The 18,817-nt window shown below is 34.2% G+C and overlaps 1 protein-coding gene across 4 annotated transcripts in view; it reads left to right on the top strand.

The window, feature by feature from the left end:
• The window catches only part of LOC127830974 (uncharacterized), a 357,196-nt gene that overhangs the window by 180,992 nt on the left and 157,387 nt on the right, over nt 1–18,817 (top strand). For 3 of the 4 annotated variants that reach the window (XM_052355926.1, XM_052355923.1, XM_052355925.1), the window contains exon 5: nt 14,177–14,332. The exons of the other annotated variant lie outside the window; for it this stretch is intronic. In XM_052355926.1, the coding sequence (XP_052211886.1) occupies nt 14,177–14,332 (156 nt within the window). The remainder of the gene's footprint in view (nt 1–14,176; nt 14,333–18,817) is intronic. 4 annotated transcript variants of the gene reach the window in all.

Genomic DNA, 18,817 nt, shown 5'->3' on the forward strand with positions numbered 1-18,817 from the left:
AATAAACAGTACTTAAAGACCGAGGATGGCTTTTTTATTGAATAGTACATATCTTTGTTTATCTAAACAGTTACCATTTCGTTATTAATATTTCCCTTGTAAGTGTCATTTTAAAGGTAATATACACATCTATAGCCGAAATGAAGTTTGTGATTCTAAAATTGGTCCGGAAATATTTATTAGCGGAACTCTGTAAGATTTCAGGTATAGTTTTTTTTTAATTAAAATTATGTATCTAGTTAAGTCTAAAACTAAAGTGGTGTTTAGCAATCTTTTATTAAAAAATCGCTCTCAAGCTAATACAAAAATATCTAGCCGGAAATGAATTTTGTGATTTTAAATGAACAAGTACCAGAGTTATTCGTTTGCAAAACTGTGTAAGATGTCAGGACATGTCATACTTTTTTTATTGAAAAGGACATATCAGCTTTTGTCGATAACTTTCTTATTTTTTTATTTAAATAACGTTTTACATGTAAAATCAAAGTTTATTGCCTGAAATAAACGTTGTTTGTGCTGTTCTTAATATTTACTTAACTGATTTAACTATTTATTAAATTTTCTTTATAACATCTTAATTCTCGATTGAAATGTTCAACATGAAAAATAATGAGCCTTAAATAAACTTAAATAGTTCCAATTGTGTTCTCTAGATTTCTCTTAACGTATATCTTTATTACATATTCATGCCAGGGACCTACACAAATAAGTCCATGTCCATGCTGTGTTAATATGTGTGGAAATATGTTTAAAAGTACGCCGGAGTATGGCCGGGTGCCTTTAAGCGTATTCTCCGTACCCGGGGTACATGGTACTTCAATACTTCAGAGTACCCGAGGTACTTTTAAGTAGTACCTGAGCCTACAATTACCAATTAAGCAAAAATGTTGGCAGGTGAAAGCTGGATTATCTAGGGGTTATAGAGCACATAAGTACAAAGTTTTCGTATAGTTAGTCCAAAAGAAAGTTTCACTAACATAGCCAAACATGATGGTAGGTAGGTCGACTAAACATTAGTTTTGTTTTCTAAATTTTTCTTTTACGATTGATTACCCTTAATAAGAATATGCCATGACATGCAGAAATCGTCCCACTCTGTATTTAACATTATATTTATATGGTTTTGGTCAATTTGAAGTCAGTTAAGTAAAGTTGATCGATTGTTTTTTTATGTTATAGTTATTTTAGTGAATATGATCGAAAACTAATATTGCAATACCGAAAATCAGGGTGTGGTTCGCACAAACACGAAGGGACGTTAGTGCAATTGGGTTGGTGAAAACAAACAACTTTTGTACGCCTTTTTTGTAAATTAGGCAAGTCCGAGGATCTGACTGTCAGCAATATCTGACATTAGACAATTCTTGGTGGTTTTTAGATAATGTTATATGGGTATTCGTTATATTCACGGACATGCGAACATCGGCTTTAACTACGGGCGGCCAAGATCTACGCTTTCCGCTCTAATGTCTCCTAATGTTTCGTGGTCTCATTTGCGGATTGGGTATCGCATATCCAGACTGCGCAAATGCGCAGGCAGGTCTGAAGCTACGCTGGTCGCATATGGCATAAGACCAATTTTCGCATGACGCGAGTCTATTAAGTTAATTTGATTCATTAATTATTGTAAACTCTTACTTGAATGCATTTCCAGTGAATAATTTATAAAAAGGTAATAATGTGAAAGTCAAGTAATTTCTAATATTTTTTTAATGAATGTGTGAATTTACAAATTAACCATGTATATTACTGAGTATAATGATAAATGTTCTGACCATCATTTCGTTGTCGTTCGCGGTGGGTTAAGTACGATTTATTAAAACATGTGTATACCAACTTATAGTAATTTGCAATATGAACACTTCTTGTTGGCAGAAAAACGTTTTTGAATAACGATATAAACACTCAGCATCGTGCAGTTTATCCGTCTGCAAACTATTTTAAAACCATACTAAAAAAACACCATTCGTGGAAAAAGAACAGTGAGTCAGTGAGTCATGAATTAAGGACAATAATGTTGTTATTGCAAGCGACGGTTTCCGTTTTTTAGTGGCCGCCGCATACAACGGATATGATAAATCTGTATATATTAAAGAGGCTTGTTTACTGAATTTTGACCTGGTTTGAAGTTTGTAATTAAATGCTTTAAATTGATAAATGTAAACATCGGAACTAAAGAACTCCAGTATAAAACAAAAATCCTTACCTGGACCCGAACCACTGACACTTGGAGTAAACGTCTAGCGCTTTAACCACTCCTTCATCCATGCTGATATAGTTCATGGCATATTTTATGCTTTGTATAAGCATTACTCGTAATGTCACACAATATAACGATATCAATTCAACTTTCCAAATTATTCAATCGTATCGCGTTTGTAACTCTTTATAAATTTCAGGTTTTTAAATCGCCAAAAGATGCATATAATGGATATTTAAGGGCATCATAAATGTTCAGTACGAAAGGTGCCCAATTTGATGACGAACAAAACAAAAATATGAATAATTTATAATCTAAATACATTTTTTTTGCAACAAATGCTCAATATGAGATTCATGGCAATTGTAAATTATCCTGCAACGCTTTGGCTAAGATTTCAACGTCTAGTTGATGGTTGTTTGTTCCAATTTGCGCCATTCTTCCTTCAGAGCTCTTTTTAGACCAGAAAGTTAGTTTACGTGTCGATTCTGTAAGCGTCGTTTTAGTATCCCCATATACCAAAATCCATTTGGGCCGCATCTAGAGACTTAAGTCCATTCTTCGGGTGTTATGAACTTAATATTTTGATATATTTTTTAGAAAACAGTGTTTAAAATTGTGGCTAGATGCACTGTCCTGGTGGAAAGTCATGACGTGTTTATCCTCCGGAAAGATTCTCGGTACATCCTTTCGTATAAATTGTTGCAGAACATTATTGATATAGTATTCTGAGTTTACCTTAGTCCCTTTGGGAATTATTCTGATCACTGATTTACCTCTGGACAATAAAGCAGCACACGCCATGAAGCCACGGGCAAACGCATCACGTTTTACAAACTTCAGTTTATCGCCAACGTTTTCTCCCATTCTGACATAACATACCCTTCTTCTTCCATAACTTCCACAAAGATAAAACATCGCTCGTCAGATGTAACAAAATCTCTCCACTTGCCACATTTAAGCTTTAGATATATAGCTTGCAAGACCTGGCCCTGCGCTTCCGAATCTGTGCCATGTTGAGCTGATGAGCCTTGAACTTCTTCCGTAGTTTTGCTTTCACAACATGCCTAATGATGTAGTATACTCTTCCCTTGGACATTCCTGTGTCCAATGCTTTTTTTCTCTGGGTCGGCGGATTGATTTAAGAGATTCATCGACGAATTTTGCATACGACGTCAGGCGTGACCTTATATGGACGTCTACTTGAAGTTGAATGTGTAGCACCACCAGGCGTTGTTCTGCGCTATACAGTAGCGTCATGTCGAATATTCCGAATACTTCCCAAAGAAATAGCATGGTCCATCATTTCAGTTTATTTGAATGCTTCTGTAACTGCATTTGCATCTCAAAAGGCCTAAAACAATGCCCTTCACAGCTTCACTTATTTTCTTATGAGGCATGTTGAATAATATTGACAAATTGCATGTTCATTGAAGTATAGTATTTAACACATCTGCTAACACAACAATGGTTCGAGAAAACCGTGGATGTACTTGAAAAAACACGGATTCCTTTTGTTCATTTTGAAGGCAACTCTCGTATTACTGTTTTCTTTAAAAAAAAACTACAACGAACATTTCCAAATCTGAAACATTTTATGTTTCTTTTTTTTTCAATTTATCAAAACGTGAACAGGTCCCTTTAAAATGGTCCGGAGTCCAAACAGATGTTTCTTCATGTACAAACTATTTATTTTTACTTACAAATATTTTTGCTGAGGCCCTTACACCGCTAACAATGTATCCGCACTTATTTCTATTTACACGAAAATGTATATGTTTGACTATAACTTTTGTCGTACTGAACAGTTCAATATGAATGTATTTACCACAATTTAAACTCGCAAATGACATAAGAACACTCAGCAAATACGTAATTGCGGGATCTATAGCTTGCAGCATTTAATTTTTTGGGATGATTTGGATATATTTCTTGGACCCGACGAGCAGTATGGAAACACACATGTTTTAAATTGCTTTCATTTTAACGAAGTATATGTTTCTTAAATTGTCCATCGTTTACTTACTTCCGCAAGTCACTTGGTTAAGTAAGAAATGTTTGTTTTTTAATTCTTCACCATTTCGAGAACAGGGCCGGGGTCTTTCAGATTGGGAAAAGTCGCGTCGTTTTTTTTACTTAAATTGTGAAATTGTTGTTGTATTCGTTTGCTTACAAATTGTAATAACCAAGTGAATGAAAAGTTTGAAGCACTCACAGCAAAATGTTTCAGTGTAATGTGATATCTTAGAACCCGTATTAAATATCTAGCATATACTTTCATTTGAATCGGCTTTTTAAGTTCTTTACATTCTATAAATTATCCTTATACCCAGTATTCATTCCATGAAAATTACTGCACTCTCGAACACAAACCCACACAAACCCATAGGTAGATATCAATTTCATTTTGTGCAAAAAGCTAATGTACACTAAACAGCACCCGCTTTTAAACACATATTTTACAATAAAGACAAATAGAATGAAAATTATGATGAATGTGCAAATATTTGTTTAACATAACTTGAAAACCTGTAATCACAAATTAATTCTGTTAAAATCTATTCAAACACATACTAAATTACAGGCATTTAAACACACACGAAGGGTACCGCACAAGCTAATCTGGGACGACACTTCACGCACATTCAATAAAACCGTTTCATAGAGCGCGGTTTCTTCACATGTACGGGCCGCTTTATAGCAATCGCAATTGTTTTCAAGTATCAATTGTCATTTCAACTAAGACTAAGGGCGTAGATGGAACAACGGCCGGAACGCACAAGGCTGTATTGATTATTTCGCTTACAGCCCACTTGTTATTAGGATCTTTGACTAGGAAGTCTTAAACATTTCACCAATCCCAACCGTCAAAGTGGTGTACTTGCGAAGCGAACGTTGGACAAGTTTAGTCATCTTGCAGTAGGTTAAGTGCAGAGGAGTGATTTTGGTTGGCGAACGGTGACAAGCTTCTATCATCGACGAGAAAAAAGTATGTTCTTTAACTATATTGTGCTTAATTAAGAGGAATATGTTCATAAACGAATATGTGCATACACCGCTCTTAATTGTATATGGACTTAATGTTGTATTGCATGCGTTCGCTCATTAAATGACTATTTTTACGTGAATATCCGACCTCGTGGAGTAATCTTCTGTTTAAAAATGGTGTCTGCACAACAATTATTGTTTTAAAGGTTGATTCATGTGCGACCGTTTTTCAAATCTGGTTGTTGTAATTAGGCGTTCAATATTGCGAGATATGATTTTAAACCACATGTATATGGGAAGTGTTAGGAGTCATTATCAACAGCTGTGAATGACATATACTGTAGTCAATATTTTGGAATAATAGGAGGTGCGCAGTTATGCAAGACATGTCATGCATGGTTTCATATCACATATGGTTTAAAAATAAATTTAATAACTTTTTTCAGTAAAAAGAAATTAATTTACGAGTTTTTAAAATTGTTTTGCACAGGAAATAGAAGAGATTTTTGCTTCCTGTCAAAACAATCAAAATCATGAAAATGGCGGACAGTGTTAATCTTCAATGAAGGTCAACATGTAAACTTCTGTTCAATTGTGAATACGATCTAAACAAATTAAAAGCACAGCATCTCTTGTGCTTTGAACATTTTGTTTTTATTATTTTTTAACGGAAGATTTCAGTTTGAAATGGATAACAGTTTTCAAATGAAGTAAATATTTGCACATGTTAATCTACTTTCGCTTTTAACCTGAAGTTAGAACTTAGATGAAAAATTTAAACGATTTATTTTGTTTAAATTTGGTTGTCACAGTCAGTCAAATGATTTTTTTAGCTTCTTAAACGGTTTGCTTTACTGTTCCTTCATTCATTCAAGTGAAAACTGATTTTAATTAGTTTTATACTTACTGCAAACCGAAGAAACCAAAACCCATGCATGATAGTTGATACAATTACATTGGCATATCATAATTTATAAATATCTTGTTACAATAAGTGGTATTGATGTTTTCCTTATTGTAGATATTTTATTTACATTCAGAGCAATTAACATCATTTATTGAACACATATTTGATGAAATAACACACAAACATGCATTTGATATTAATATATGCAAGAAAACAGCAAACAAGATATGGTTAAGCTTAATAGGACTTCTTACAACAGTGCTTTAATACCAGTGTTATAAATATTCAAAGACTATTAGTGTATTAAAAATATAATTTCTAAAATAAATTAAAATAATTTTCCTACCTACCTACCCTCCTGTAAAATCTAGGGTCGGTAAAGGGCAAACCAACAATATTTTAAGTGTGGCCTTAGCTATAAACCTCTTACAAATGCCAGTAAATTTTCGAATTATATTTATAGAAATTCATAATTATTACTGTATACAGTAGGGCTAGTGAAAATTTCATATGTTTCTATAATTGAACAAGGTAAGTATTGATGCAAAGCATAAAAGGGCGTCGGGAATTTCAGTGTAAAAGGCACTCAATGAAGTTACATGGAACGATTTTTTTCTACTGTAAATATAATATATTTGCCGATTATTTTAAACAAAATGGAAAAAGATACTGGTATAACCATTATCTATAATTTTGTGTTATAACCCCCAAATAACCATTATTTATGATGTTGTGTTATAACTCCCAAATAACCAGTATCTATGATTGTGTTGTAACCCCCAAATATTTCATAGTTCATTTTATTTACATTGGTTTCCTTTTTTTACTGGCATCCATGTGCAGTTTTCATTATAGGAACAGAACTGTGTAGGTTTTAAAAAATCTGCTTCATCTTGTAAGCGTTATTTCATATTTTTCACAACTTCAAGGTGAGATGATTCTGAACTTATTATTACGTTGCGCATTTACGATAGGGGTTGAGTACTCATTGATATGAAAACACTGTAAAAAAAATGAATGAAAACTGTAAATTGCATAAAGAAGCTGCATTTCACAATACTTTGAAATTCAGTAAAAGATCATAATAGATTTATTGCTCCGATATTCATCATTTTCAATAGGGTTCGAGTCCTTAATCACAAAAACCTTAACTTTCAGTTAAAATCTGTCCATTATAAAGCTCATAATGCAGATTGATGAGGATAAACATTTTAGTAAAGCTCGGCAATAAACCTGCCCACAACCCTGTTCAGTAAAAGCAACAATTGTACCCAGTTTTAATTAAGAAATAAAATTCATTAAAATAAATATTTTAATAACATTCCTTACACCTAGCTTCACCTTATTATCATCTTCAATGAACAATTATTTTAATCTCTATACATGTTCTGAACTCTTGAAACAACTCCACTTGCTACCAGTAAAAGCTAGAATCATGTACAAAGTCCTGGTTATGGTCTTTCGTGTTGTCCATGGTTATGCTCCTGGTTACTTGCAAGAAATGTTTGTCCCAGCAAGCAGTCGATATAGACTTCGATCACAAAGTTACTGTAATCTTGTTATTCCCAGGAGGCGAACTAAGATGGCGGATAGATCTTTTGCTGTTGTTGGCCCGAAGTGGTGGAACAATCTACCAAGCCACTTAAAAATCATTGACAATGAGGGCTGTTTTAGATCAAGACTTAAAACTCATTCGTTCAATTTTTTTCACGGATAACCAATGTGCAGTTTTTGTGAAGCGCAATAGAAGAATGTTTTTATAATAATTTTTGCGCTATATAAGTGACATGTATTTGTGTTTGTATGTAGTACATGCACACTATTTTTGAACACCAGCAAATTATTTGTCATAAATGTCAAAATTATGCACATTATTTTTCTTCTGTAAGCTCTATTGGAGAAACATCCTTCTAAGTAATGCTGTAGATTTAAAGAAGAAGAAAAATTGTCTATGTTGTGATATACTAGTACATGTTATGTTATATCGTATGTTTGTATTACTTTTAATAGAAAAGAAAGCCCTCTATCCCTTAAACTTATTTTATCCTTTGAAATACTTGGTTATAATAGATTTTAAAGAGATAGAAATAATGTTTCTACTTAGTTTTTGTCATAAGTTATAATTTTAACTACTATACTTCATGACATATTTTGTTCCTAAAAAATGGATAGGTTAATTTGTTTTCAGTACTTTTTTTAACAAATGTAAGATTCCATCATTTTTCTATCTTTTCAGTTGTGTTGTAAAATCCCAATTACCCCAAAATATAACTGCAATAATCATTTATAAAAGATATTGTACCAGGCCCCTCCCCCTACAAAAAAGTAAAATCATAAGATAAACGCACTGAATGAGAAAAAAACAAGATCAAAGATATGGTATTTTTTTAAAAGATAGTTTCAGTTTATGCTATACAAATAGCTTGTGAGGCCTTTGTAGTGAAACCAGCATAAACCTTATAATGTGTAAACTGTACTGCATTCAACCATGCATCAACTTTAAATATTCATTTTAACCCTTTCCCACTCGGAAGAAAAGTTAAAATTTGCTATTTGCAAACAGCATATAACCAGAACAGCCTGCAAGTAACTCGTAGTCTGTTCAAGTTTATATGTTGTTTGCTGCTCATCAGTACCTACCGTTGGAAATGAAGCCTTTAAAACTTGAATTTATTAAGAAAGGTATTTAATTGAATGTCACTTTCTAAGGGACTACAAATGCATGAAAATACGTATCTAAGTGGTAATGGGTTAATACAAAGAGTTTTAAAATATAAACAATTAACATTATATTTACTATGAACAGTTTCCTGCACGTTTCAATAATGCTTCATAGAACAAAATCTCTTTAAACATTTATTCGATTACTTTTCTCTTGACTGGGTCATACAGATCTTTCTTTTAAGGGAGGATATCATATTTTGTATGTCATATAACCTTCATTCATCAATTGCATCCGAAAGCACATCATTATTTTCTGCACTCTGTAAAATTTAAGGGATAAACTCATGTTATGACGAAACTGTCTAAAAAAATCATAATATGCATTCATATGGGCCATGCCCTGTGAAAAAGGGGTTCAATGCATTTGCGTTAAGTGTCGTCCCAGATTAGCCTGTGCAGTCCGCACTTGCTAATCAGGCACGAAACTTTCCGTCTAAACTTGATTTATGCTAAGAAAGGACTTTCTTGAAACAAAAAATCTTAAAAGTGGAAATCGTCATCCCTGATTAGCCTGTGTGGACTGCACAGGCCAATCTGGGACGTCACATTACACGCAACTGATATATACATTATTTTGCGCCATCAATACGCATTGTGTCAGCTTGCCAAATATTGTACACCGTGTTTCCTATTTCCTTTCATATTAGTGGATGGGCTACTTTTTAAGCCAATACGTACACCGGGCTGACTTGAGCACTTGTCGTTGTTATGCAAAATACAATGTTTACTTGTCAATACATTATGGGTGGTTTTAGTTTGTAAGAATAATGTATCGAAAAAAAGTACATAATACATTGAATCTTACTTTAAAATGATGTTATGAGACAATGTATTTGTCTCTTTGGTTGTGTGAAGCATCAGATATAACTTTACCAGAAATTGGTTGACAGATAAATACTTAAAGACTTTGAAACCAGACTATCACAAACTGAGTAAGTCTTGAAAATGGATAAAATACATCTGTCAATTGTCACTTAACTGCATAAAACACTTTTTATGCATTTATCAGTTTGCATAGACACGAAAATATTATTTTTAATGATCTTAGCAGCTGCAGATGTTTTGGGGCTTACATCAGTTGGGCTTGTTTTTTCATTTTTCATGTGATACGAAATTTAACCCAAAATAACACTTTTGGTATAGCATCAATTAAGTTACCTACTATCTTTTGATACTTAAGTGATGATCCTTTGAACGCTATAAACACACTCTCACACCATTTTAAAATGGGCATTGACATACATCTGGATTTATTGATAAGGTCCAAATACTCCACCCCTTCCCCCATAAGAAGCAAATTGAAAATGGCTTTTGAAACCAGCATAAAACCAGAACATTCTGCGAGTCACTCGCCGTCTGTTCAGGTTTTATGCTGTTCAACAGTAACTTAGATGTGAAAATGAAGCCTTTGAAACTTGAATTTCGTAAGAAAGGTACTTAGTTAAATTATAGTTTCTAAGGGACTGCAGATGCAACAAAATACGTATCAAAGTGGTAAAGGGTAAATATTTTAAGGAATCTTTGATACTCGAATGGGTTATATATTTAAACTCATTACCACACCCACATCACCTTACATCATATTGACATTTACATTGACATTGACCTTCTTTTGGTTTACTAATTCAGATGGTCCAGTGTTTGTTTTCACCATTTTGGGAATGGGGCCGGGTCCCTTTGAATTTGGAAAATTCGTGGCGTTTTGACTAAAATTGGAAAATTAGTGTTTTTGCTGTTTTGCTAAAAATGCTTCAAATTGAGAATAAAAGTGTTTTCAGTATTATTTTAACTAAGGTTGAACGTATATGGCTGGATGGGAGATGAACAAAACGGAAAAAAAACACACTGAGGTCTGAATTCTTGGGTATTCCAAATGACACGCCTTGTCAAACATAAATACCCCTTGCTGCCAAGTTTTGGTACATGCATGGATGTTATCTATGAACACCTTCAAATCACCCTAAACACTTGACCATATGTTTCATACTCCCTTCTCTTGCAGGAAGATATTATGTATGGGCATTTCTCTAGCTAGGATTTGAAAAAGGAAGAGGTGGAGGGGCTATTTTGTCAAAAGGGCACTTTGGAGTGCTCAGTGTTTAGTCAAAAGGGCACTTTGGAGCACATAGTCGTATCTGGAATGCTCTCTGTTGCATAATAATTTTTATATTAGGCCACTCCAAATTGATGTGTTTGTCTACGGATTTTTTTTTTTAAAGTTGAAGAGGCGAGCGAATTTTTTTTTAAACAGGAAAATTTTCGAGCGAGCGAAGAGCGAAGAATAAAAAAAATCACATTTCGATACAAAAATATTGCATTAACAAGAGATACAGGTTTAAACAGTTATAGTTTACATTCAAATCACTTCGTATACAAAGAAAAGAATCTATGTGCAAACAAGCAATAATATATTTATGAGTTGCATACTTTTTAAATAAAAATGCACTAAAATTAAGTTTCAGAACTTACACTTTGAAATGTAGAACACCTGTCTAAAGCTAGTGTTTTCATATCAGGAATAGCATTACTTGTAAGTTTTAATTTAACAACTTCTAATGCAATTAGTAAAATAATGTTTATATTTTTATATTGAATAACTCTTCTATGAAGATTATGCGCTGTTATATGAATTTGCAGCCGTTAAAGCTTTCGATATGATTTCATGTCGCAACGAGGCTACATGAAATTGAAGTTAAACGATATGAGGTCGATGTCTATCGACCTCATTTTTATAGTTGTAAGATGCATATGACCTTTGACCACGAAATATAACCATATCATTGAAGTGAGGGACACATGTCTACCTACTGATGCTTATATTTGTTCGAAGTTTTCAGTAGTGAAATCTGTGAAAAGTATACCATGTTGCAATGGCACTTGAAGAGGGACAATCATCAAAATGATAATGACAGACAGTCGGACTAAGGCCATGCATATATTCCATTGTTGATACCTTATTTTAAAAGAGTCATATTGATGGCTTCTCGCTAGTACGTTATTATATTTTTCTGAAATAAATATATACATTACAAAGATCTGTTTTGATGTATCTAAAATACACAGACCTAGCTGTAAAACATGTTCCGTCAACCATGTATTTTAATACTTCTAAACCATTGTCCATGCGACACTTTTAGAACCAGCCTTTAATGATTTTATTTTTATTTTTTGTTCGCTTAAAATCGTGTTATAGAAAACATTTGCCTACATAAAGCGAAATATCGTTCATATGCCCATTTAATAAAGAAAATGCATAAACAACTTACCTCATGTTTACCGATGTTGTTTAAAAATGAACAAGCTTCAACGGTATCTGCTGATAGTTGCATGTTCGAACGTGAACAAACACATAAGTCACAGAACGAAGCAGATGTGTTTATATTTATAAGGGTTGGCTTCAGCAACTTTTCACCGCAATTTGATAAAACGGTCACGCAGGAAGCCATTTGTCTGGTCGTCTCGATCGAATTTTCGAGCGACTACAGTTATCGATTCCAAAGGTTACGAAACACTTTATTTGGCATTCATATTTAGCGTCAAAATCGTTTCTGTAAGAGTGCTTTGTTTCTTTTTCACAAATTGAAAAACACAAATGCGCTATGATTACAGAAGGACACAAAAATGAGTGCGAGCGGTAATTTTGTTTTTCCATTTTGAAAAAATAGTTGCGGCAAATCCGACGACCAACATATCATTTTGGAGTGGCCTTAATTAATAATTGTTAGAATATAATATTTCCGTTATTATTTAACCATGTTAATAAAATGCCTACAATGAGTAATACATTAATATCAATGTTATACAAGATGTATAAATTATAATGTGTCTTCATTTATATATATATATATATATATATATATATATATATATATATATATATATATATATATATTTATTATCATAAAAGGGCAGGGCAGGGCGCCCTTCCATTTAGGCCTAGCTGGGGCACTGGGCCAAATGATGGAGCTTTCTGCTCGCCTAGTCTTACAGTCATCATATAATCTTTATCGGACTCTCTTGAAATTATTGTTGACATAAAGTAGGGGTCAGATTTAACAACCAGCCAATTCACTCATGGCATTTCAGATGAAATACCCTTTATTTAATACAAAATTTGTTAAATTTGGCATTTCTGATCTACATCATGTATAACCCTTTAATTTTTCTTTGAATCTTCAATAAACTAGACAGTGTTTTTTTTGACTATTTTGGGAATTGGGCCAAGTCCTTTTGGATTGTGAAATATTGCGTCCTTTTGACTAAAATTGGGAAATTAATGTTGTTAATTTCATGCTAAAGAAAACTTTAAAATTAATAATAAAAGTGATTTCAATATAATATTTTATATGGTTCAACTTATAGAGATGGATTTAAAGATAAATGACATGTTTATACTTATTTTTTTAAAAATATGATTTTTTTGTAAACCTTCAGTTGGGAATTTTAAGGAAAAATATATACTTTTTTCATTGGAAAACAGCCAACACCTTGCGCTTTAGAGTTATTTCCTTTTATTTGTATAAAAATTTGCATTTTCTGCTCTCTTACTGAAAGTAGTTTTTTTTTTCTCTTAACCAAACTTCCATTACAATTGTATTAACAATAGACGAATGCAAACTTTAAAATCCAGCCAAATCACATCTGGCACTTTGGAGCTGTTGCCCTTTGTTTATACAATTTGTGCAAAATTCGCCATTTCAGCTCGCTTGATTTATTAACGTTTCACCAAATATTCATCAAACTTTCTTTTTTATTACTGGTGTATATTTCTGTCCTTGACCTTGATTACTTTGATTATGACCTTTGTTTGGACTTATTAAAATTAGCAAATGAATTCATACCGATAGTGCTTCAACTGGGCGCATAATATGGTTTTTGAATGCGTCATCTTGTTGTTTGAAGATATGGCTAAAGGTTTTCTAAATCTGTCTTAACACAAAAGAAAGTTCATGCATTTGTTTTACATATTATTTGAATGCATTCCACATTCATATATATTTTTCTTTTTTATAAACTAATCAACCAATCTGATTTTAGCAGTATGTAAGTCAATTACAATATAAAATACATTTATTAATTTAGCATTCAACAGTATCTTACAGGGGTGTGATTTTTCCTCCTTTCTGCTGATTTCCTTAACTTATTTTACAAATTGTTGTTAACTTTGCTGGATCTACATAGAGTTTAGTTGAACCCTGTAAGGGGGGAGGGCATTTGCCTCCCCTGAGTTGGTTCTTAAATTACACCCCTGATCTGAGCATTTTTGTATATTAATTGTAGAACCATGTAGTGGTTATCCACATACAGATAAATGACGATTCCTCATACAACTATAATCAAATGACGTTTCTTTACAGGCTACGGACTTGAGGCTTGTTCTGACTATGGTTCTGAAGATGTGTGCATTCCTTGTAAACAGGGCTACGTACAGAGGCTCAACGTGTCTTCCTTGAATTTGATGAATACAGCATGTTTTAAGGAGTTGGATAGAAATCATAAGAGATGTCCCCCAGGTAGGAGCTCTAGTTTCAACCATTTACTGCATTGCATTCAACCTTTTATCCAATGCTATGTTCATCGGTTGGTTTGCTGGTCGGTCCACTTTTAAATTGTTCTTGAAATCTTGTGAATGCATCACTTACAATAATCAGAATTGTAAGACTGTTTACTTGTCAGGAAAGGAAGATGCCTTTTAAATTTTTGGTCAAGGAGTTTAATGTCATGGTCGCAGGGGCTTGTTAAATAATGTTAAATAGATACAATAGTCATTTAAAGTACCGCTAATACCCATACAAAATTTGTAAAATACACTTTCAATTATGATAAAAACATTTTCAAGGAGAACACTTACTTTCCCATTTATTGTAACTGGCAGCAGTAAACATGGGCTCCTAAATGATGTTTACAGATCCATAAACACAGCCCGATCCTATAATGCTATATAAAAACTTCCAACTACAAAAAGTGCCATAGGAAGGCTTATTACAATATGAACTCAAATACAAGTAACATTGGTGTAAAAACATAAAATACAAACATTATGTAGCTTTCTGCAGTATTTAAACTCGTTTCATGATGCCGTCTTACTTGGTTTTACAAATGATCTCAAGTCAGAATCGGATTAATTTGGCTAACATATTAATTTGCACAATTTGGAGAGCACCTGTGCTTTCTTTTAGGTACGCGCCACATTATAATACATTACAGGCAAAATCAGAATAATTAGAAAACCCTATTCTATCATTGACGTAGTTCCATTCAGCTACGCATAGCTCCACATAGAATTTCATTTTTGCACGTTCTCTTTTCTTTTTAATGCCGCCTTTCGTGGAAAATGGGGTATATAGTTTTCGCACTGTCCGTCTGTCAGTCTGTCTGTCTGTCTGTTTGTCACACTTTTCGTGTCCGCTCTCTATTTCAAATACTTTTCATCCGATATTTACCAAACTTCCTCAGAAGTTGTATCTAGACAATATCTAGGTCGAGTTCGAATATAGGTCACGCGAGGTCAAACTAGGTCACGGGGTCACTCAGTGCATTTCAAGGATTTAGCATTGTAAAATGCTTATAACTTATATCAAAGCGTTGGCTATAACTTTTGCATTATTGAATTTAGTAACTTGATTTTTGGCATTTATGTGTATCTGATTGAAGCTGCACATTTTGAGTGGTGGAAGTTCAAGGTCAAGGTCATCCTTCAAGGTCAAAGGTCAAAAAAAATTAATTCAAAGCGGCGTTCTCGTGAAGCTGCACATTTTGAGTGTTGGAAGTTCAAGGTCAAGGTCATCCTTCAAGGTCAAAGGTAAAAGGAAACCAAAAAATTCAAAGCGGCGTTCTCATGAAGCTGCACATTTTGAGTGGTGGTAAATCAAGGTCAAGGTCATCCTTCAAGGTCAAAGGTAAAAAAACACAACAACAAATTTTTATTTCAAAGCGGATTTAACAGGGGGCATTGTGTTTATGACGAACACATCTCTTATTTCTTGCTGAATTGTTAAGAGCAGGACGTCCTTGCTTGAGCTATGCTAATTAATAACATAATGATTATTTGTCATGTTTCCATCGCTGCCCGAAGCAATTCTCGTGTTTGATTGTTAATGTTCCTATATCGTCGAGAAATTCAAAGGAAATATATTGAATCACAGTAAATGTTTTCATGTGTTTTCATTATTAACCGATTGGCGATCAATATCATTGGTTGAAAATGTCGAAAAACGGTTGTTTTTTATCCGCTAGTGAAATAAATTTAGTGGCGTCACACCGCACCTTTTTTATGAAACATTGTTGACGATTCGTTGGTCTAAAACGAAAGAGCCAATCAGAAGCGTTTAAACGAAAAATTTCACACCCCGCCGTTTTTGTCTCGACTATTATATATGAAATATATATAGTGGAGCTATCCTACTCACCCCGGCGTCGGCGTTTCCTTTTCCGTTTCCGTTAGCGTTAGCGTGGAAATGTACAAGTTTTCGTACGACCCCAAATATTTTCATTGTCCTTCGACATATTGCTTTCATATTTTGCATACTTGTTTACCAACATGACCCCAACCTATAAACAAGAGCAGACAATTCTATCAAGCATTTCGTCATAATTATGGCCCCTTTTCCACTTAGAATATGCAGCAAATGTTAAAGATTTCGTGCTACCCCATTTATTTTCATTGTACCTTGACATATTGCTTTCATATTTTGCAATCTTGTTTACCTACATCACCCCAACCTATAAACAAGAGCAGACAACTCTATCAAGCATTTTGTCATAATTATTGCCCCTTTTATTATTGCCTACTTAGAATATGCATATTATTGATAAATCTATGTTAAAGTTTGCGTACTGCCCCAAATATTTTCTATATCCTTTGATATATTGCTTTTAAATGTTGCATACTTGTTATCCAACATGACCCCAACCTATAAATAAGAGCAGACCACTGTATCAAGCATTTGTACATAATTATGGCCCCTTTTACACTTAGATAATTAAACAGCTTGCTTAAATTGTCATAACTTCGTTATTTATTATCACATTTTATTATTTCTTTGACAAAACAACACTTATCTGAATACCACAATGGATTCCACCCAAACAATACCCCACGCCCCTACCCAGAATCCCTCCCCCGTCCGCCCAACCTCCCCCACCAACATTTTTTTAAACATCATTTAATAAATTACCTACCCCACATTATACCCCCTCTCAGCCACCCTTACCCCAATTTTTTTTAAACATCATCTAATAAATTACCACACCCCATATTATACCCCCCTCTCGACCCCTACCCCCCCATTTTTTTTCCTTTTTGTATTTTTGAAAGATCGTCTAATAAATGACCACACCCCACATTACCTCTCTCACCCTCCCCCCAAATTTTTTTTTCCTTTTTCATTTTTGAAAAATCTTCTAATAAATTATTATACCCCCACAAACGAAGTTTAGGGGGATATAAAGGAGTGAACTTGTCTGTCGGTCGGTCGGTATGTCTGTCGGTTCGTATTAAGTGTCCGCTCTCTAATTCAAGTAGTTTTCATCCAATCTTCACCAAACTTGGTCAGAAGTTGTATCTACATGATGTATAGGCCAAGTTCGAACATGGGCCTTGCCGGGTCAAAAACCAGGTCACGGGGTCACTTAGTGCGTTTTAAACATTCAGCATGTTGTCCGCTCTCTAATTCAAGTAGTTTTCATACGATCTTCACCAAACTTAGTCAGAATTTGTATCTACATGATGTCTAGGCCAAGTTAGAACATGGGCCTTGCCGGGTCAAAAACTAGGTCACGGGGTCTATTAGTGCGTTTAAAACATTCAGCATGTTGTCCGCTCTCTCATTCAAGTAGTTTTCATCCGATCTTTACCAAACTTGGTCAGAAGTTGTATCTACATGATGTCTAGGCCAAGTTCGAACATGGGCCTTGCCGGGTCAAAAACTAGGTCACGGTGTCACTTAGTACGTTTAACACATTGAGCATGTTGTCCACTCTCTATTTCAAGTAGTTTTCATCCAATCTTCACCAAAATTGGTCAGAAGTTGTATGTTAATCATGTCTAGGGCAAGTTTGAATGTGGACCATGCCGGGTCAAAAACTTGGTCACGGGGTCACTTAGTGAGTTTTAAACATCACAATTCTGTCCGCTCTCTAATTCAAGTAGTTTTCATCCAATCTTCACCAAACTTGGTCAGAAGTTGTATCTAGATGATGTCTAGGTCAAGTTTGAATATAGGTCATGCCGGGTCAAAACCTAGGTAACGTGGTATCTTATTGTGTTTTAAACCTCACCATGTTGTCCGCTCTCTAATTCAAGAAGTTTTCATCCAATCCTCACCAAACGTAGTCACCAGTTCAATCTGCTTGATGTCTATGATAAGTTCGAACATGGGCCTTGTCGGGTCAAAAACCAGGTCACGGGGTCACTTAGTGCGTTTTTAAACATTCAGCATGGTGTCCGCTCTCTAATTCAGGTAGTTTACATCCGATCTTTACCAAACTTGGTCATAAGTTTTATGGCGATGATCTTAAGGCCAGGTTAGAAAATGGGCCTTTTTGGGTCAAAAACTAGGTTAAGGGGTCACTGAGTGCGTTTTAAAAATTGAGCATGGTGTTTGCTGTTTTTTGTGAAGACGACATGCAAAATATTATGTGTCAATGCGGCATGTGGGGGTATTCGTCACGTCTGTGACAAAGCTCTAGTTGAATATGAACAATTTCCCCATGATGGCTTACGTTATAATGTTAAGCACTCGAATAGTCGAGCGCGCTGTCCTCTGACAGCTCTTGTTATTAAAACATCGTTGACGATTCGTTGGTCTAAAACGAAAGAGCCAATCAGAAGCGTTGTAACAGAAACCGATGTAAATTCAGCATGGATTCTGGTCGAAAGAAAAGAAAAAATAATCTGTTAGATTTCGGCTTTAAAGCTAAATCTGTTTAGAAACAAATGACACAGTTGATTTTTCTTCCTGTTTTTATTGTTAGTTATTGTTTAATAACTATCTGTT

This window comes from Dreissena polymorpha, chromosome 5 (assembly GCF_020536995.1).
Source record: "Dreissena polymorpha isolate Duluth1 chromosome 5, UMN_Dpol_1.0, whole genome shotgun sequence".
In the NCBI taxonomy this organism is placed as follows: Eukaryota; Metazoa; Mollusca; class Bivalvia; order Myida; family Dreissenidae; genus Dreissena; species Dreissena polymorpha.